Source organism: Terrapene carolina, unplaced genomic scaffold (genome assembly GCF_002925995.2).
Source record: "Terrapene carolina triunguis isolate 2854851 unplaced genomic scaffold, T_m_triunguis-2.0 Scaffold558, whole genome shotgun sequence".
NCBI classification, from domain to species: domain Eukaryota; kingdom Metazoa; phylum Chordata; order Testudines; family Emydidae; genus Terrapene; species Terrapene triunguis.
The window spans coordinates 8,197,797-8,212,052 of NW_020664909.1; the positions used below are offsets into that span (position 1 = coordinate 8,197,797).

Genomic DNA, 14,256 nt, shown 5'->3' on the forward strand with positions numbered 1-14,256 from the left:
CAGGTGGCGATGCTTCTGGACATAGTAACAAATGCAGTGAGAGTGCTGTATTCCATGTTAAGAATTATGTTCCAATGAAGATGAACGCTTCCATGTATCTTCTGGGTCAGCAGTTTAACACAGTTGCCATAGTTTCCTCATTTCTACCTTAAATCTGGAGTCAAGTATCCGGGGGTAGCCGTGTTAGTCTGTATCTACAAAAACAACAAGGAGTCTGGTGGCACCTTAAAGACTAACAGATTTATTTGGGCATAAGCTTTCGTGGGTAAAAACCTCACTTCTTCAGATGCATAGAGACTCCTTAAATCTGGAGTGTTAACATTTTTAGTTCACTTTATCCATTAAAGCCTGTTCCTGCAGTGATGGGAGCTTTGTGTAGACGGTTTATGATGATTTCCGTTTCCCTCCATTGTCCCCTTGGTGCCTGAGCACTTTGGCTGCACACCGAATCACCGTACCCTGTCTGAAATCACAGGCTTACTGAAATCTTAGGTTCAAATCCCAGTAGCAGTGTTGCCAACTCTCATGATTTTATCACGAGTCTTGGGATTTTTGGTGTATATGTTCAAGCCCCAGCTCCTGGAGTCAAGAGACTACATGCAAAAATCTCAGTATTCATTAAAGAAAATTAAGTTTCTAGCTCTCACTCCTGCAGGAAACAGCTTGAAGGCATGCAGTGAGAGCCTAAGGGCTCAGAACCTATAATGCAAAAATCCTGAATGTGTTGTTTAAATAAAGTCTCATAATTTTTAAGTCAGTCCCATAATTTTTTTGAATGCTTGAGGTTGGCAATAGTGCAGTAGGTTCGATTTCCCCCTTTGTAGTTCAGTGGGAAGTAAATTGATTTATGTAGCTTATTGTGCAATTGTTTTTCAGATGAGACCTATTCTCCCCCCTCCCCTAAAAAAAAAGCCTCATCTGATCTGAGGGATAACATCACACTTCTCATTTGCCCTTGTCTCCTAGGCTAAAATATGTTAGGCAATTACACTGTGTACCAGGTGGCTGCACTTCGGCGATGTTGTACTTAAATAGTATGTGAAGCACTTTAGTGCAAAAGCAGCTTTTTAACTAACGTTATCATCACTCATTTTTAGGTACTGTGGTTACTACATTGATCACCAAACAGTTTTCCATGTTGCAAGCTCTGTAGTTAACATTGAGCTTCAGTGTAGTTCCAAGCTTTCAGAGCAGCCGCTTCTGGTGGAATATGGCAGCTACAACATCAGCCAACGTAAGATGGTTTTCAGTTTTTTTCTGTGCATGTTTATAAAATCCCTTTTTGAATTAAAATATTTACCACAAGTTTAGTTTTATTAAGATTCATGACAAATGAGTTTTGGATTTCGTGAGAAACTGTGAATTAACTTGAGAATAAATATTTCAAAGAAATCCGGTTTATTCACTAACCTTAAGTAAAAGACTTTAAACTTAAATTAAGTCAATGACCTACTCTGAAATTTAACTGGTTCAGTGATCTAAAATGTCAGCTAAATTTGCCATTCTGTCACTTCCCCACCCCCACCCAAACCCATTGTTAATGCATGTCTCTGCTATGTTACTTTGCTGCTGCTGCTCCAGTCAAACAGTGCACCAATTAACAAACTCTGCCCATACAGTTTTTTCTATGAGTTTACATACTCTGCCATGCAGCAATCATAACTAAAGAGCCAGCTATGAACAGCAGAAGTTGCAGGTAGTTGGTGTGAAAACATAAGGAATATTTATTGGGCAGCATAACAAGAAAAGATGTATTTGAGAGAGGGGGAAATACATGAGGATATAATAGGAAAAAATCCCAACTGAGATATGTTTAATTGAGGGGGACTGTGTGTATAAATCTTATACTCTACACTTTCTTATGCCCATCTTCTACACTGGAACTGGACTGGTCCATACTGCAGTGACATTTGCATTTGAAATGCATAAACAGAAATGGGAGTCAGAAAGGAATTGAATATTAAAAAAAAGAATCAGGCCATTCTTGATTCTGTGGTGAAAGTTGAGTGAAGAGTAGGGTGTAAGAGTATGGCTAACATTAAATGCTTTCCAATAAGTTAAGATGGCAGTAATAGCACAGCTAACAATATTTTTTAACATATTTTACTTTGTTTCCTTACAATATTTTAATGGCGTTACTTTCATGTTGTGAATTACAAATATTTGGAAGCAGAGAATTTATAGATTATCCATTTTGCCTTCAGCATGTCCAGCCGAGTACTTCAAATGTTCCACTGGCCTATGCATTGAGCAGGCTCAGCGTTGTGATGGCGTAAATGACTGCTTTGATGAAAGCGATGAACTCTTTTGTGGTTAGTATTTGCTTATCATTTGCAAATGGAAACCCAAAGAATGTGTTAATATTTTTTCTGTTGGAATCTAAAGAAGAGAGTACTAGAAAACTTGAGATTTCCAGCCTGTTTTTGTAAGCCTAAGATAAATTCAGATTTGGTTGCTTAAACAAATGTGAAAAATTTGTGAGCCTTGATTTATTTGCTACAGACAAGATGGTGAAACTAAAGAGCCTCGGGATAAAGGTCAATCAGTTATCCAAAAATAACTGAAACAAGTCATGTTTATTTTCCTCCGGAGGATGACGTTGTTAAATTAAAACATTCTATGTCCTACCCGCTTCCTCATCCTCTTCATCTTAGCAATGCAACTTTATTCTAAATGCATATTAATGGGTGCGGATGGGGACAGGCTATATAGTGGGTTAGTGCACTAACCTTCAGGCATTAAGGATCCATTATCTGAAGACTATAGTGGAAGGGATGGCTGAACATCAGATTGGAAATAACCAGTTACAGTTAAAATCAATAGGGTGTACTGTATTAATTGAGATGGAATATACAGGCCCAAAGAGTTGACTATGCTTCTGAAACCGTGCAGCTTTAAACAGTGTTAAACAAGGTTTGGGGTTTGGTATATCGAGACCTCAGCCTGCTTAGTGCCATGATAACACATGATTAAAAATCCTTTTAACTTTTTTATTAAAGAGAAAGAAAAGAAGGAAAAATAGTTACAGCATTTGAAATGTAAAGTATTAAGACTTTAATTTTAATAATATTGCTTGTTCCCTTTCTCTCTAGCTAGAGAGAGGCTTTAGAAGGAAAATGCTCTTATTTGACAGTCTCTTAGATGGTATTAACGATGTTAATATCTGTCCTTTTGGGGGGGAAGAGAAGAAATTAGTTGCGATTGGCTGGAGCTGTTTGTTCTTGTTAAAATCCAATCTCATTTCATCTCAAGTGGTGATTGGGATTCAGGTGAAGCCAGGGGAGGTGGCAATGTTATCTGGGTTCCTCTCTCTGGCCCAGTCTGGTCAGGACATTTTTCAGATTAGGTTGACAAAGGTCTGGTGTCCCAGGAGATGGTGGGGTGGCAACCATGATGACTTCTCCCCAAAGTCTCCTTCTTTAAGGAGCCCCAAAGCAGCAATGGATGGAATAGCCCATCCTCTCGTTGTTTTGGCCACCAACTAGGCTTAGTTTCCAACACACTAATATTGGTTCACTAATATCCTGTTCCACACTTTCCTTGTTGTACCAGGCATGATCATAACACAGTTCTTGAGTTATCTCAGGAGGCCTTTTTGGTTGGACTAATTCAGTCTTTCTGTTTCCCTTTTGTATCTTTTCGTATCACCATTTGTTGTTAGAGGTTATTGTGACATCTATGAATTTACACTCAATTTTTACAGGTGAGATCACAATTAGGATACATTTGTAGGCTCAATAATTACAACAGAAGTGGATTTAATTTCTGAATCTGTCACTGACTAGTTTTGTGACCTTGGGTAATTTACTTAGTGTTCTTCTCTTTGGTTTCCTCATGCATAAGACAGTAATAATACTTACCTTTGTAAAGTACCTGATGATAGAGGAAGATGTATAAATCTTTTAGATGGTGGTAGCGGTGGTATTAATAGAACTATACACAGTCCTCCAAATTTAGCCACGATATTTGCATTGCTGATCTCCTGCTTTCTTCCTACTCTAGCTGTGCCCAAAGAGAACTGTAATGCCAGCTTCTTGATGCAGTATACTTCACTTGCCTGCAATGGAATACATGACTGTGAGGATGGCAGAGATGAGCAGAACTGCACCAAAAGTATGGTTACTTTTTGGTCAAGTATGTTTCCTCTCCATCACTTACCCAACTCTAGTTGGAATATCTGGCCCAAATGAGTTACTCTAAAGGGCATAGTCAAGCTCTAACATGAATATCCTTAGACAGTTGTTCTTGTGTAGGCCTGAAATGATGCTTAGCTTCTTGAGATGCTTGTAATAAAGCCCAACAAACCTCTGAGGCTGCTCTTAGGACTAAATGCCTGTAAAGAGCTATGTAAGAGATAAGTCTTATTAGGAATCAGACGTGCATAGTTTTGTTTGAGGAACAGATATTTTGCAGAACAGCAAGACACCAAAAGACCAAAATGGAGGAAATGCTACAAAAATGTTTTTTTCAGGCTAGCCATGTTTTAGGCCTATTTAACTTTTATTCTAGCCATGTGAAATTTCTAGCCATGTGAAATTTCATAGGATATTTCTGAGTTGGCAAGAAACAAGTATTTTGTTTATTTAATGTGACCCAAGAAGGAATAGGAAAAGATATGAAGGACACAGAGGTTGGAATACTCCTTACCTAAAATATGATTATTAAAGCTTCCCTCATTGAGTTGCTATGGTTAACTTACGCTGTTGTAATAAAAGCATTGACGTCTTTGCTAATGACTTTCATTTTTTTCCAGTCTACACTTAGGCCTTGCCTATACTTACAGCATAACTGCTGGTTAGGAGCATGGGGAAAAAACCCAAAAAACCCCACACCTCCCAATGTAGCTATGTCTCCAAAAGCCTTATTGGAGATGCTGCTTATACCAGAAAAAATTTCTTTTGCTAGTATAGCTTACTCTGTTCAGTTTTTGCCAGTACAAGCTGAATATCTAATAGGGGTTTTTTGTAGTGGGCAGGGCTGGCTCCAGGTTTTTTGCCACCCCAAGCAAAAAAAAAAAAGGGCCCCTTGAAAAGTGCCTAGAGCCGGCCTGGTAGTGGGGGTTCGGCCAACCCTTTAAGTGGAGACAATTTCTTAGTCCAAGCTGCTGGATTGACAGTCCAGAAGTATATGGTTCCTTTTTGTTTCCTGTTTCAGGTATTCCTTGCGCCAACCATACTTTCAAGTGCAGAGATAATATTTGCATTAGAAAGCAAAATGCAAAGTGTGATGGGACAGCGGACTGTCTTGATGGAAGTGATGAAAGTAATTGCAGTAAGAGTCTCTCAAATATTAATCTTCAAATTTTAGCTTTTTATATTTAAACTACATTTTTTCCTATTTAAAGTACATACACTTTCTACTCAGTGGTAAGTGTGTTCAGAATGTGTTTAATACATTGGTAATAAGTTGAAGCTTGGAAATCAGGTGATATTGGATCTGATTTGTGGTGTTATGGAATTTCCTTGTTTTTTTAGCATTAGAGTTAAGGCTCCTCACAACACAAACTTTTGTGTGCATGTGCTTTTAATGTTCAGGTTTAAAATAGATTCTTGTCTGTGGGGCTAGAGAGCAGGGCGAGTTGCAGAGTGAAGTTGGGTAGCCAGTCAAAGAATCAGATCTATTCTAGTTAAAATTTTGCCAACACTGCACAGAGTTTTTTAATTGGTGCCCCAGCTTCCTCAGTCACTTATTTAGAGGATATTGTTCCTGTTACATGATGATCAAATCCTATTAAGAGGAAGGATGCTTCAGCAAACCATCGGTGATTTGTATTTTCTGAGGATCATGGTAGATTCGGAAGAAGAAGAAGGGATAGCCGCCAAGGATAAACTGTAACTTTTCAAGATAACTTAAAATCTAACTTTTTTACTATGAGCTGTGTGCTAATGAAAGATGCATGGCTGACATCACAGGATAACAGTCCTCTATGCACAGAAAAAAGTACAGCATGGAATATAGTGATTAAACCAATGGAATAATATCTGCCTGAATTTGCAGCTGGTATTAGACAAATCGCTCTGAGAAGTGTAACCTGCCTCTTTTAAGGTCAAGGGTTAATCAGCAGCATTTGGAACTTAAGTGGCAACATGAACTATTTTAATGCGGATCAAAGCATGAAAAAAGAGATGCTCTATACTGAAGATCTGTGCCATCTAAGTGACATCTGTTTATTTCATTTATTGTATTGCTCTTCCATTACTTAGTGTAGGCTCCCTTTCTTTGGCAGGGAACGTTCCATGTTAGGTTAGTACTGTGCCTACAACAGTGCTGTGATTGGGATCCGAGGTGCTACTGCAATACATGTAATCAATAATAATAAAAATCTTATGTTGGCATGATGAGAAGGTAGAATCTTGGCTCATAATAGAGGTGGTGAAATGCCTAGAAACGTTAACAGTCGTCAATGGAAGAACTGGGATGAGAGCTCATGGTATATGGATTTGTAGTTTAGTGCAACGTCTTCTAGATAACAGGGCCTTGGGGGGAGATCTTTCTCCCTTGTATCCTAAGTCACATGATGTGTGGAGCTTTTCATGTCATTGTGAGACTGCCAGTAGCAGGGGCCAAAATTGTTGTATTCATAAATTTACAGGAGCTGGCAACAGTGATTTCAGACTCCGGGTTATTGACCACTCCATGTGTAGTCTGTGTGAAATAAACAAACTTTTTCGGCCCCAATCCATTCCCGAGTGGATAGGTATTCAAGTCATAAACCCCCCACTGTGGCTGCCACTCAACTGCTGCTTTCTTCACAGTTTCAAGAGAAGGGCAACAATTAGAGTAGTTCAGTAATGCAGTGTAGCTCCTCCACAAGGGATGCCTCCAGCTCAGGTTCAGGCACACGAGAGGGGGGTAGGAATGGTATCTGGTTCCTCCCCCCCCCCGTCCCCGTCCCCGTCTAGTTTATATATTGAAACCCACCCACCGTAAATTTATTCTCCCAACATCTCTGCGAGGTAGGGAAGGGTTATCTCCGCTTTGCAGATGGTGAATTGAGGCACAGAGAGTGAGTGACTGGCTCACAATTGCTCCGGAAGTCTATGGCAAAGCTAGGAAGAGACCCCAGAACTCCCCAGTCTGGTGCAGTAACCACAAGACCATCTTTTCTTTCCATGAATAGGCAAGATAAATCTAGGACCTCCTGTCTCCAGGGTTTTCAGTTCAGAGCTTTTCAGTGAAATGCATTTCAAAATGCCTTTGTTGAAGAAGATAGTGGGGAGAAGGATTCTTTCTTCCTCCATTTGGGAAGCATCCTTGCACATGATGGGTGCTAGTGTCATAGAAATAATACATTTACCAATCTTCTTTTAAAGGCTGCGGCAGCAGTAAAATCAGCGATATCTACCATCGAATCATAGGAGGCTCTGATGCACAAGAAGGTGAATGGCCCTGGCAAGTCAGCCTCCATTTTGTTGGAGTTGCTTATTGTGGGGCATCGGTGATCTCTAGGGAATGGCTTCTGTCGGCAGCTCATTGTTTTCAAGGAAACAGGTAAACAATGACATCCACTTAATCAGGGCTGCCTGGGGGGGGGGAGGGCGCAATTTGCCCCGGGCCCCACAGGGGCCCCCACGAGAATATAGTATTCTATAGTATTGCACCTTGTTTTTTTTATGGAAGGGGCCCCTGAAATTGCTTTGCCCCAGGCCCCTTGAATCCTCTGGTCGGCCCTGCACTTAATGCACCTGAAGCATTTTCAGTACCTCTGAATGTGGTGGTTTCTGGTAGATATGGCACAGGGTGAGTTAACTGAACACTGTCACTTGATTTCAGTTCATTTAATACTATGAATTAAATAATGAGGGGCTTTAACCAGTATCCCCTGCACTTCACATATACAGAAATCCTAATGATGTGTGTGTGGGGGGGTGTTCAGTTTTCAAATTTACCTTTCATTTCATATAGTCTAAATTAAGTTTTGGTGGCGTGTTGGGTACGTACACCGCATGCCCTCACAGCATGATTATAAATAACAGTGTAGAGGGTGAGGCTCTGCTTAGGCGGGAAAAGCCATGCCAGAACCTTGTGCTATATACCCTATGCAGCTTTCTACACGCCCAAGCAGGGCCTCTCCTGTCTACTGTCCAACCTTTAGCAGTCTAGTGTCTTGCTGCCTCCCCACTATCAGAGCCACATGTAGCTACCTACACACCACAGTGTGGACACAGCCCGCTTTTCACTGTAGTGTGTAAGTACACATACCCTATATGGTGCCACCAGTGTAGAAAAGGCCTTAGATGCAGGTATCCACAAGGTAGTATTACTAACAGTGTGCTTCTAACAGCAAGTTAGACGCCTTTACAGGGAGGTGTGAGAACAAGGTCCTTGTCCCAAAGAATTACTATGTAGGTAAGACAACAAGGAAACTTAAAAAGGGAATTGGAAGCTGCAGCAAAAGCATTTTGGGTAAAACGTGATACCAGCATGTATTCTATTAGTTCCATATTTTGTGGTTTTGGTTTTCTTCTTTTGGGTTTAAAAATTGCCATTTTATAATTCAACACCAGGGTTTTCCTGGGCACTGTGTCCTGAAGATGTTTCCAAAAGTTTATCTTGAAGATTGATTGTACATTAATCCATTGTCAATTAGGCTATCCGATCCTCGAACTTGGACTGCGCACTTAGGCATGCGCACTCAAGGGAATGCCAAGTTTGCGTCTGCGGTGAGAAGAATCATCGTTCACGAATACTATAACAGCAGAAACTATGACTATGATGTTGCACTGCTACAGCTAAGCATGCCATGGCCTGACACAATGAAACACGTCATTCAGCCAATCTGCATACCTCCACTTTCACATAAAACACACAGTGGCGAGAAGTGCTGGATAACAGGCTGGGGTCAAAGGCAAGAAGCAAGTGAGCTCCTACTTTCGTTCACTCATAGGGCCAAACTAAGTTCTGTCGTATCTCCATTGACTCGAGTGACATTGTACTGGCTCACTCCAAGGTTGAATTTGACTTGTGTCTAGTTAGTCTTCACTCTTTCCTGCATTAAGAAGGACCACACTCAAATGGGGGGATGGGGCAGGATTCCTTATTGCCTACTGCCCTGTAGTGTGTTTGTTCTGTTCTTCCTGTCTCAAGGGGTTAAGCTGCTAGAAACAGTGTCTTAGGGAGGTTAACTCCAGACCCTAAGACGGTTAGTTCTGATGGTAACTTGACATCCTGCTTGGAGAACTCAATTGGCTAGAGTTTCTATAGACCCAGGTAGAACTAAAAATCTCATGTGCTCATGTAGTTTGGATTAAACTCGCATGGAACTAATCTTTGTATGGTGTTAGGTGAATGTACATTTTAAAAGAAAGGAACTTAACTGTTTAACACAAGTTGTATTGAACTTACATTTGTATTTAACAACACATTATCTTCATGGGTTGCATTGAGATAATTGTCTAGATCTGGAGCAACAGAAGTTAAACTATTAGGCAGGGAGCAGACACACTAACTGTCAAATACATGAGCGGTATTTTTCAAGTCTATTAAATCAGGTTGGCTTGCTTTCAATATGTTTTCCAGATAACCAGGGTTCAGCAATTCTGCAGAAAGCGGAGGTAGAAATTGTTGACCAAACATTGTGTCATTCCACATATGGGATTATCACAGCCCGGATGCTATGTGCGGGGGTAATGTCTGGGATGAAAGATGGCTGCAAAGTAGGTGTTTTTTGTTTTTGTTTTTTTTATATACAGCTCAAATTAAATCATTATCTTTGATCTTTCATTGTTGCATTATAAGTGGTAAAGAACTACAGGCTAACATTTTATCAATGGTTAACTGTCTTGATGTATGTATAGTTCTGCTCTGAAAAACAGCTGTGCAAAAAACCACTCTATCAGCAGATCTGCCATCTGTGTGCTGACTTCACTAGCATTAAATGTGTTGGCAGTGGTGGGAAAGGAAATATTATTACTCTGGTTAGTACTACAAAACCAACACAGCAAAGAAGAAGCTGAGACCTACTTCTTTGTGTGCATCAATAGCACTGTTTACTAAGTTTCAGTTACAGGGCCAATGGGCCACACAAATGCAAGTCAGGATCACAGAGTCTCAGGATAAATACTGCCTTCAAACAGATGAAGACTTAAAAGAAAGCGTGAACCTGGCCTGACTCTTGGATGCCAGGTTGAGATTACAAGGTTGACAGCTGAAGTGCTAGCAAGCAAGCATAATTTTACAAGTGAATAGCATACTTGATGTGGAGTCACTGAGAGGCAATAAACATAGAATTCAGTAATGCCATTTGTACAATCACTTTGCTCGGTCACTAAGCTGAATATATCTGCTCTTTTAAAACTTGAGGGCCAGAATCTGAGTGTTTTTAAATCCTGTCCTGGCCAGGATGGAAGTGGGACTGATCCATAATCCTGTCCTGTCCTTTTGTTAGTGTTGGAAAGTGATAGAAAAAAAAAATTATTTAAGGCCTTGCTTACATAAGGAATTTGCCCCAATCCACCAATCAGGAGTTAACACTACTGCAGCTATGTGTGTGGGTGGGTGATCAACAGGGAACTATGACTATGATGTTGCACTGCTACAGCTAAGCATACCATGGCCTGACACAATGAAACACGTCATTCAGCCGATCTGCATACTTCCACTTTCACATAAAACACACAGTGGCGAGAAGTGCCTCCCCCGCCCCCCCCCCACTGCACCCTCCTGCCGCCCCAGCCCTGGGTCACTGGTAACTCGCTCCCTGGGCAGGTCATTCAGCAGGAATTTTGGATGTGCACAGAACACAGACAGGATTGGTTCCCATATGGTTACAGAACTGCAGTAAAGTGGAACAATTTTCAGCTTGTGTGATTGGAGGATATCTGGATGCATATTATAAGATTGTCCTACATAAATGAGGAAAAGTTGAGGTGCCTTTATTATTCTTTTGTTCCATTCTTTGTTTCTATGGGGAATTTGCCAATGCAATATCGCTGTCTTCCTTTTAAACAAATAAAACTAAAACTTAAAAAAAAAATAATAATAATAATAAAAAAAAAGCAATGGCTGTTGAAAATAGCAATTCCAGTCCTAATAACCACTGGGAAGCATTTCTTGCTCAATTTATTCTACTTTTTCCTACAGCAAGTTACAGTGGATCAGTATATTTGATTTGGGAGAAATGAAGTAACAGCTGCCCAAATTGAGCTTGAGCACTCCTGAATTTTGAGGATGTTCAAATCTGGAAGGCAGGTGCTGGATTCCCTTTCTGAATATTAGCTAAATCTGGAAAAGAAAAGTCAATTTCTGCTTCCATGGCTCAGAAGTGTAAATCCTCCTACGTGCCTGGTCTGTATCTAAAGCTGCCCAGTCTAGTAGAGCCTCCCCTCCCTTACTTTTCATTTTAAATTCTAGTGGGATCCACGTACCTCCCTTGCTAGGCTTCAGATAGAGAGGTGCAATGTCCATTTAGTCCACCCAATTCTTTCTTTGGGGGAGAGCCCAGGGCTGGGGCAGCAGGAGGTGCAGGGGGAGGGAAGAGCTGGGGCAGCAGGGAGTGCGGGTGCAGGGGGAGGAGAAGAGCCCAGGGCTGGGGTGGCAGGAGATGCAGGTGCGAGGGGAGAGTCCAGGGCTGGGGCAACACGGGGGTGCAGGGGGAGCCCAGGGCTGGGGTGGGGGGCGGCAAAACACCTAGAGCTGGCTCTGTCCCTACCATACACAGCAAGCTGCAGCATGAGGTTTCAGTTTCACACTCCTTCCCCCTCCCTTTCCTGTTAATTGCGGCCAAGGGAATGCTGGGAAATGTAGTTCTTTCCCTGCTCTAGGGCTGGCTCTATAGGCAGGGAGCTAACCAAGGAACTACAGCTCGCAGGGCCCCCTGTTGGTTCTCAGCTCCCATGCTGGATTCTTGCGCCCCTGCAAATTTGCCGCCCCAAACAACTGCTTGCTTTGCTGGTGCCTAGAGCCGGCCCTGGTGATCAAACATACTCAAGGAAAGCCACAAGTTGCAGCATTGATGCCTTGTCCTATTGAAAACTGGAGTAAGCACCACTGGTGCAAATTGTAGCTGTCTGGTTTTTGTGAGTCTTAGATCTAGTCAAAACTTGGAATTTCCAAATTGGGACAAAAAAAAGTTGAAATTTCTGAACTTTTGTTTTGGTAACATTGAAATGACCTTATCAAAATCTTTGATTTTGACTTCTTTTTTATTAGTGTATTGTATAAGAAAAAATTCCAAACAGTGAAGTTGAAATACATTTAAATTGTTTCCTTCAAAATATTGGATGAATTCAGTACACGTCTGTGAAACATATTGATTTAGCCAAATCAGCTTTTCTCTTGGACAATTTTTTACCAGCTCTAGTAATTACCCTGATGGAGCTTTGTTGATTAGCTCCCAATTGCCCGATGTGGGGTAAATTCTCAAAGCAGAAGAGACTTGAATCATAATGTTGACTTTAGATTTGTATCATGAATGTGGGGGAACTATACCACGGATCATTTATTTCTATGAAATTTTGCAAATAGTACTGTTACCAGAGTATCCTAGTGATGAAGAGAATACTGCTACTGGGTTGTCTTTTATAGCATCGTAGTTGCCTTGTGCTTTATAAGGGTTACTATTCACAGCAGATTTCTTTATTATACTCCCCTATTTTCAAATGCTTTATTATTTGTCCATACACATTTTCTTCATTCTGAAGCCTGTTAAACTGTACAGTGTCATAGAAAGGGAGAAACACAATTTAAAACAAATATGCTTGGCTATCTCTCACTCAGGAGCTCCACATTTTTTCTATTTGTATTTGACTTAAAGGTCCAGTCCTGTTCCCATTTAAATGCTTTTTCATATTTTATTTTGGAGCTAAACAAGCTATTTGTGGAATGTTATTGTTGAACTATTTGTGTAGGGCCTGATTTTTGCTCCTCAGATGCATGCATGTAGCTGCTGGTATGATAGAAGATAATGGGACATGTGCATATATTAGAGGGCAGAATTTGGTCTTTGTTCTAAGTAGCAAGGATGATATTGAATCCTAAAATGTATTGCATTAAATCCATTAATAAAGATAATACTTTTCAATAGCAAATGTAGGTACCCCTAGTTTTGGCAAAAAAAAAAAAAAAAAAAAAGCCTCTATAGAACTCTAAAATCATATCCAGTGCATGTTAGATGACAGCAATATTAAACACGTAATAGTATAGGTGATACAAATGGATAAGTATGATCTACATTGTATTTAATTGAATTTATTTATTTTATTCCTAATCAGACCTAATGGGCCAAGTTTTTCTGTCATTAAGCAAAACTTACACTGAGCTCCATGGAGTGTTGCCCAAGTATATACTGTGGAATTTTGCCCAGGTTTTATTACTCTTTACCATAGAATATCTAAACTAAAATATTATTTTCTTAGGGTGATTCTGGAGGACCCCTGTCATGTCGAAGCAACGGTGATGGAAAGTGGTTTTTGACTGGCATTGTTAGCTGGGGTTATGGCTGTGGAAGACCAAATTTCCCTGGTGTATACACAAGGGTGTCAAAGTTTTCTCCGTGGATTCACAGATATGTGCCTTTGGTTTTGTAATCTGGAGATGGTCAAATGGCAACAAAAAGTATATTGTATCTGGATTATCTCCATTAAAATCATATTAATAAACAGTTGGTGGATGTTCAATTTTTTTGCATGCATCAGAGATCACACAAATGCCTTAGCTTCAAAATGTCCACACATTCTATTTATTGAAATAGAGAATACAGGGCATCTGTTCAGATGGAGGGTGAGATTTGTATTTTGCATGTTTGGAAAGCCTAGTGCAAGGGATGTTTAAGGTAGACCACAGATATGCTAGGACAAATAACTGTCAACTTTTCAAAACAATTATGGACAGAGCAATGACTGCAATGGGAAATGACCATGCAAGTCACAACAATTGTGCAGTTTTGGCAGAAGAGTCATAGAGTTGAAGGCCAGAAGGGAGCCACCAGATCATCTACTCTGACTTCCTGTGTATCACAAGTCACCAACAGCACCCAGCCGCTAACTCAACAACCAAAATGAGACGGAAGTATTACAGCCCACAGGAGACTAGACTATTATATGCCACAGGCAGAGACTAGGAAGGACCAAGGTGCACCAGTGCTTGAGGCCCCTGCAATGGCAGGGAAATGATTAAGTGAGATATAACCAGATAATCCTGGCAAGTGACCCAGGACCACACACTGCAGAGGAAGGCAAAAAAAAAAAAAAAAAAAAAAAAAAAAAAAACAACCACAGGGTCTCTGCCAATGTGACCTGCGGGAGAATTCCTTCCCCT

General features: G+C 40.6%; 1 protein-coding gene across 1 annotated transcript in view; it reads left to right on the top strand.

The window, feature by feature from the left end:
- TMPRSS7 (transmembrane serine protease 7) overlaps positions 1-13,556 on the top strand; it is a 52,912-nt gene extending 39,356 nt beyond the window's left edge. The window contains exons 11-18 of the mRNA XM_026659037.1: positions 1,098-1,234; positions 2,205-2,312; positions 4,003-4,113; positions 5,155-5,271; positions 7,314-7,491; positions 8,591-8,859; positions 9,520-9,656; positions 13,356-13,556. Of these exons, the coding sequence (XP_026514822.1) occupies positions 1,098-1,234; positions 2,205-2,312; positions 4,003-4,113; positions 5,155-5,271; positions 7,314-7,491; positions 8,591-8,859; positions 9,520-9,656; positions 13,356-13,526 (1,228 nt within the window). The 3' untranslated portion in view covers positions 13,527-13,556. The remainder of the gene's footprint in view (positions 1-1,097; positions 1,235-2,204; positions 2,313-4,002; positions 4,114-5,154; positions 5,272-7,313; positions 7,492-8,590; positions 8,860-9,519; positions 9,657-13,355) is intronic.
- Positions 13,557-14,256: the final 700 nt, after the last annotated feature.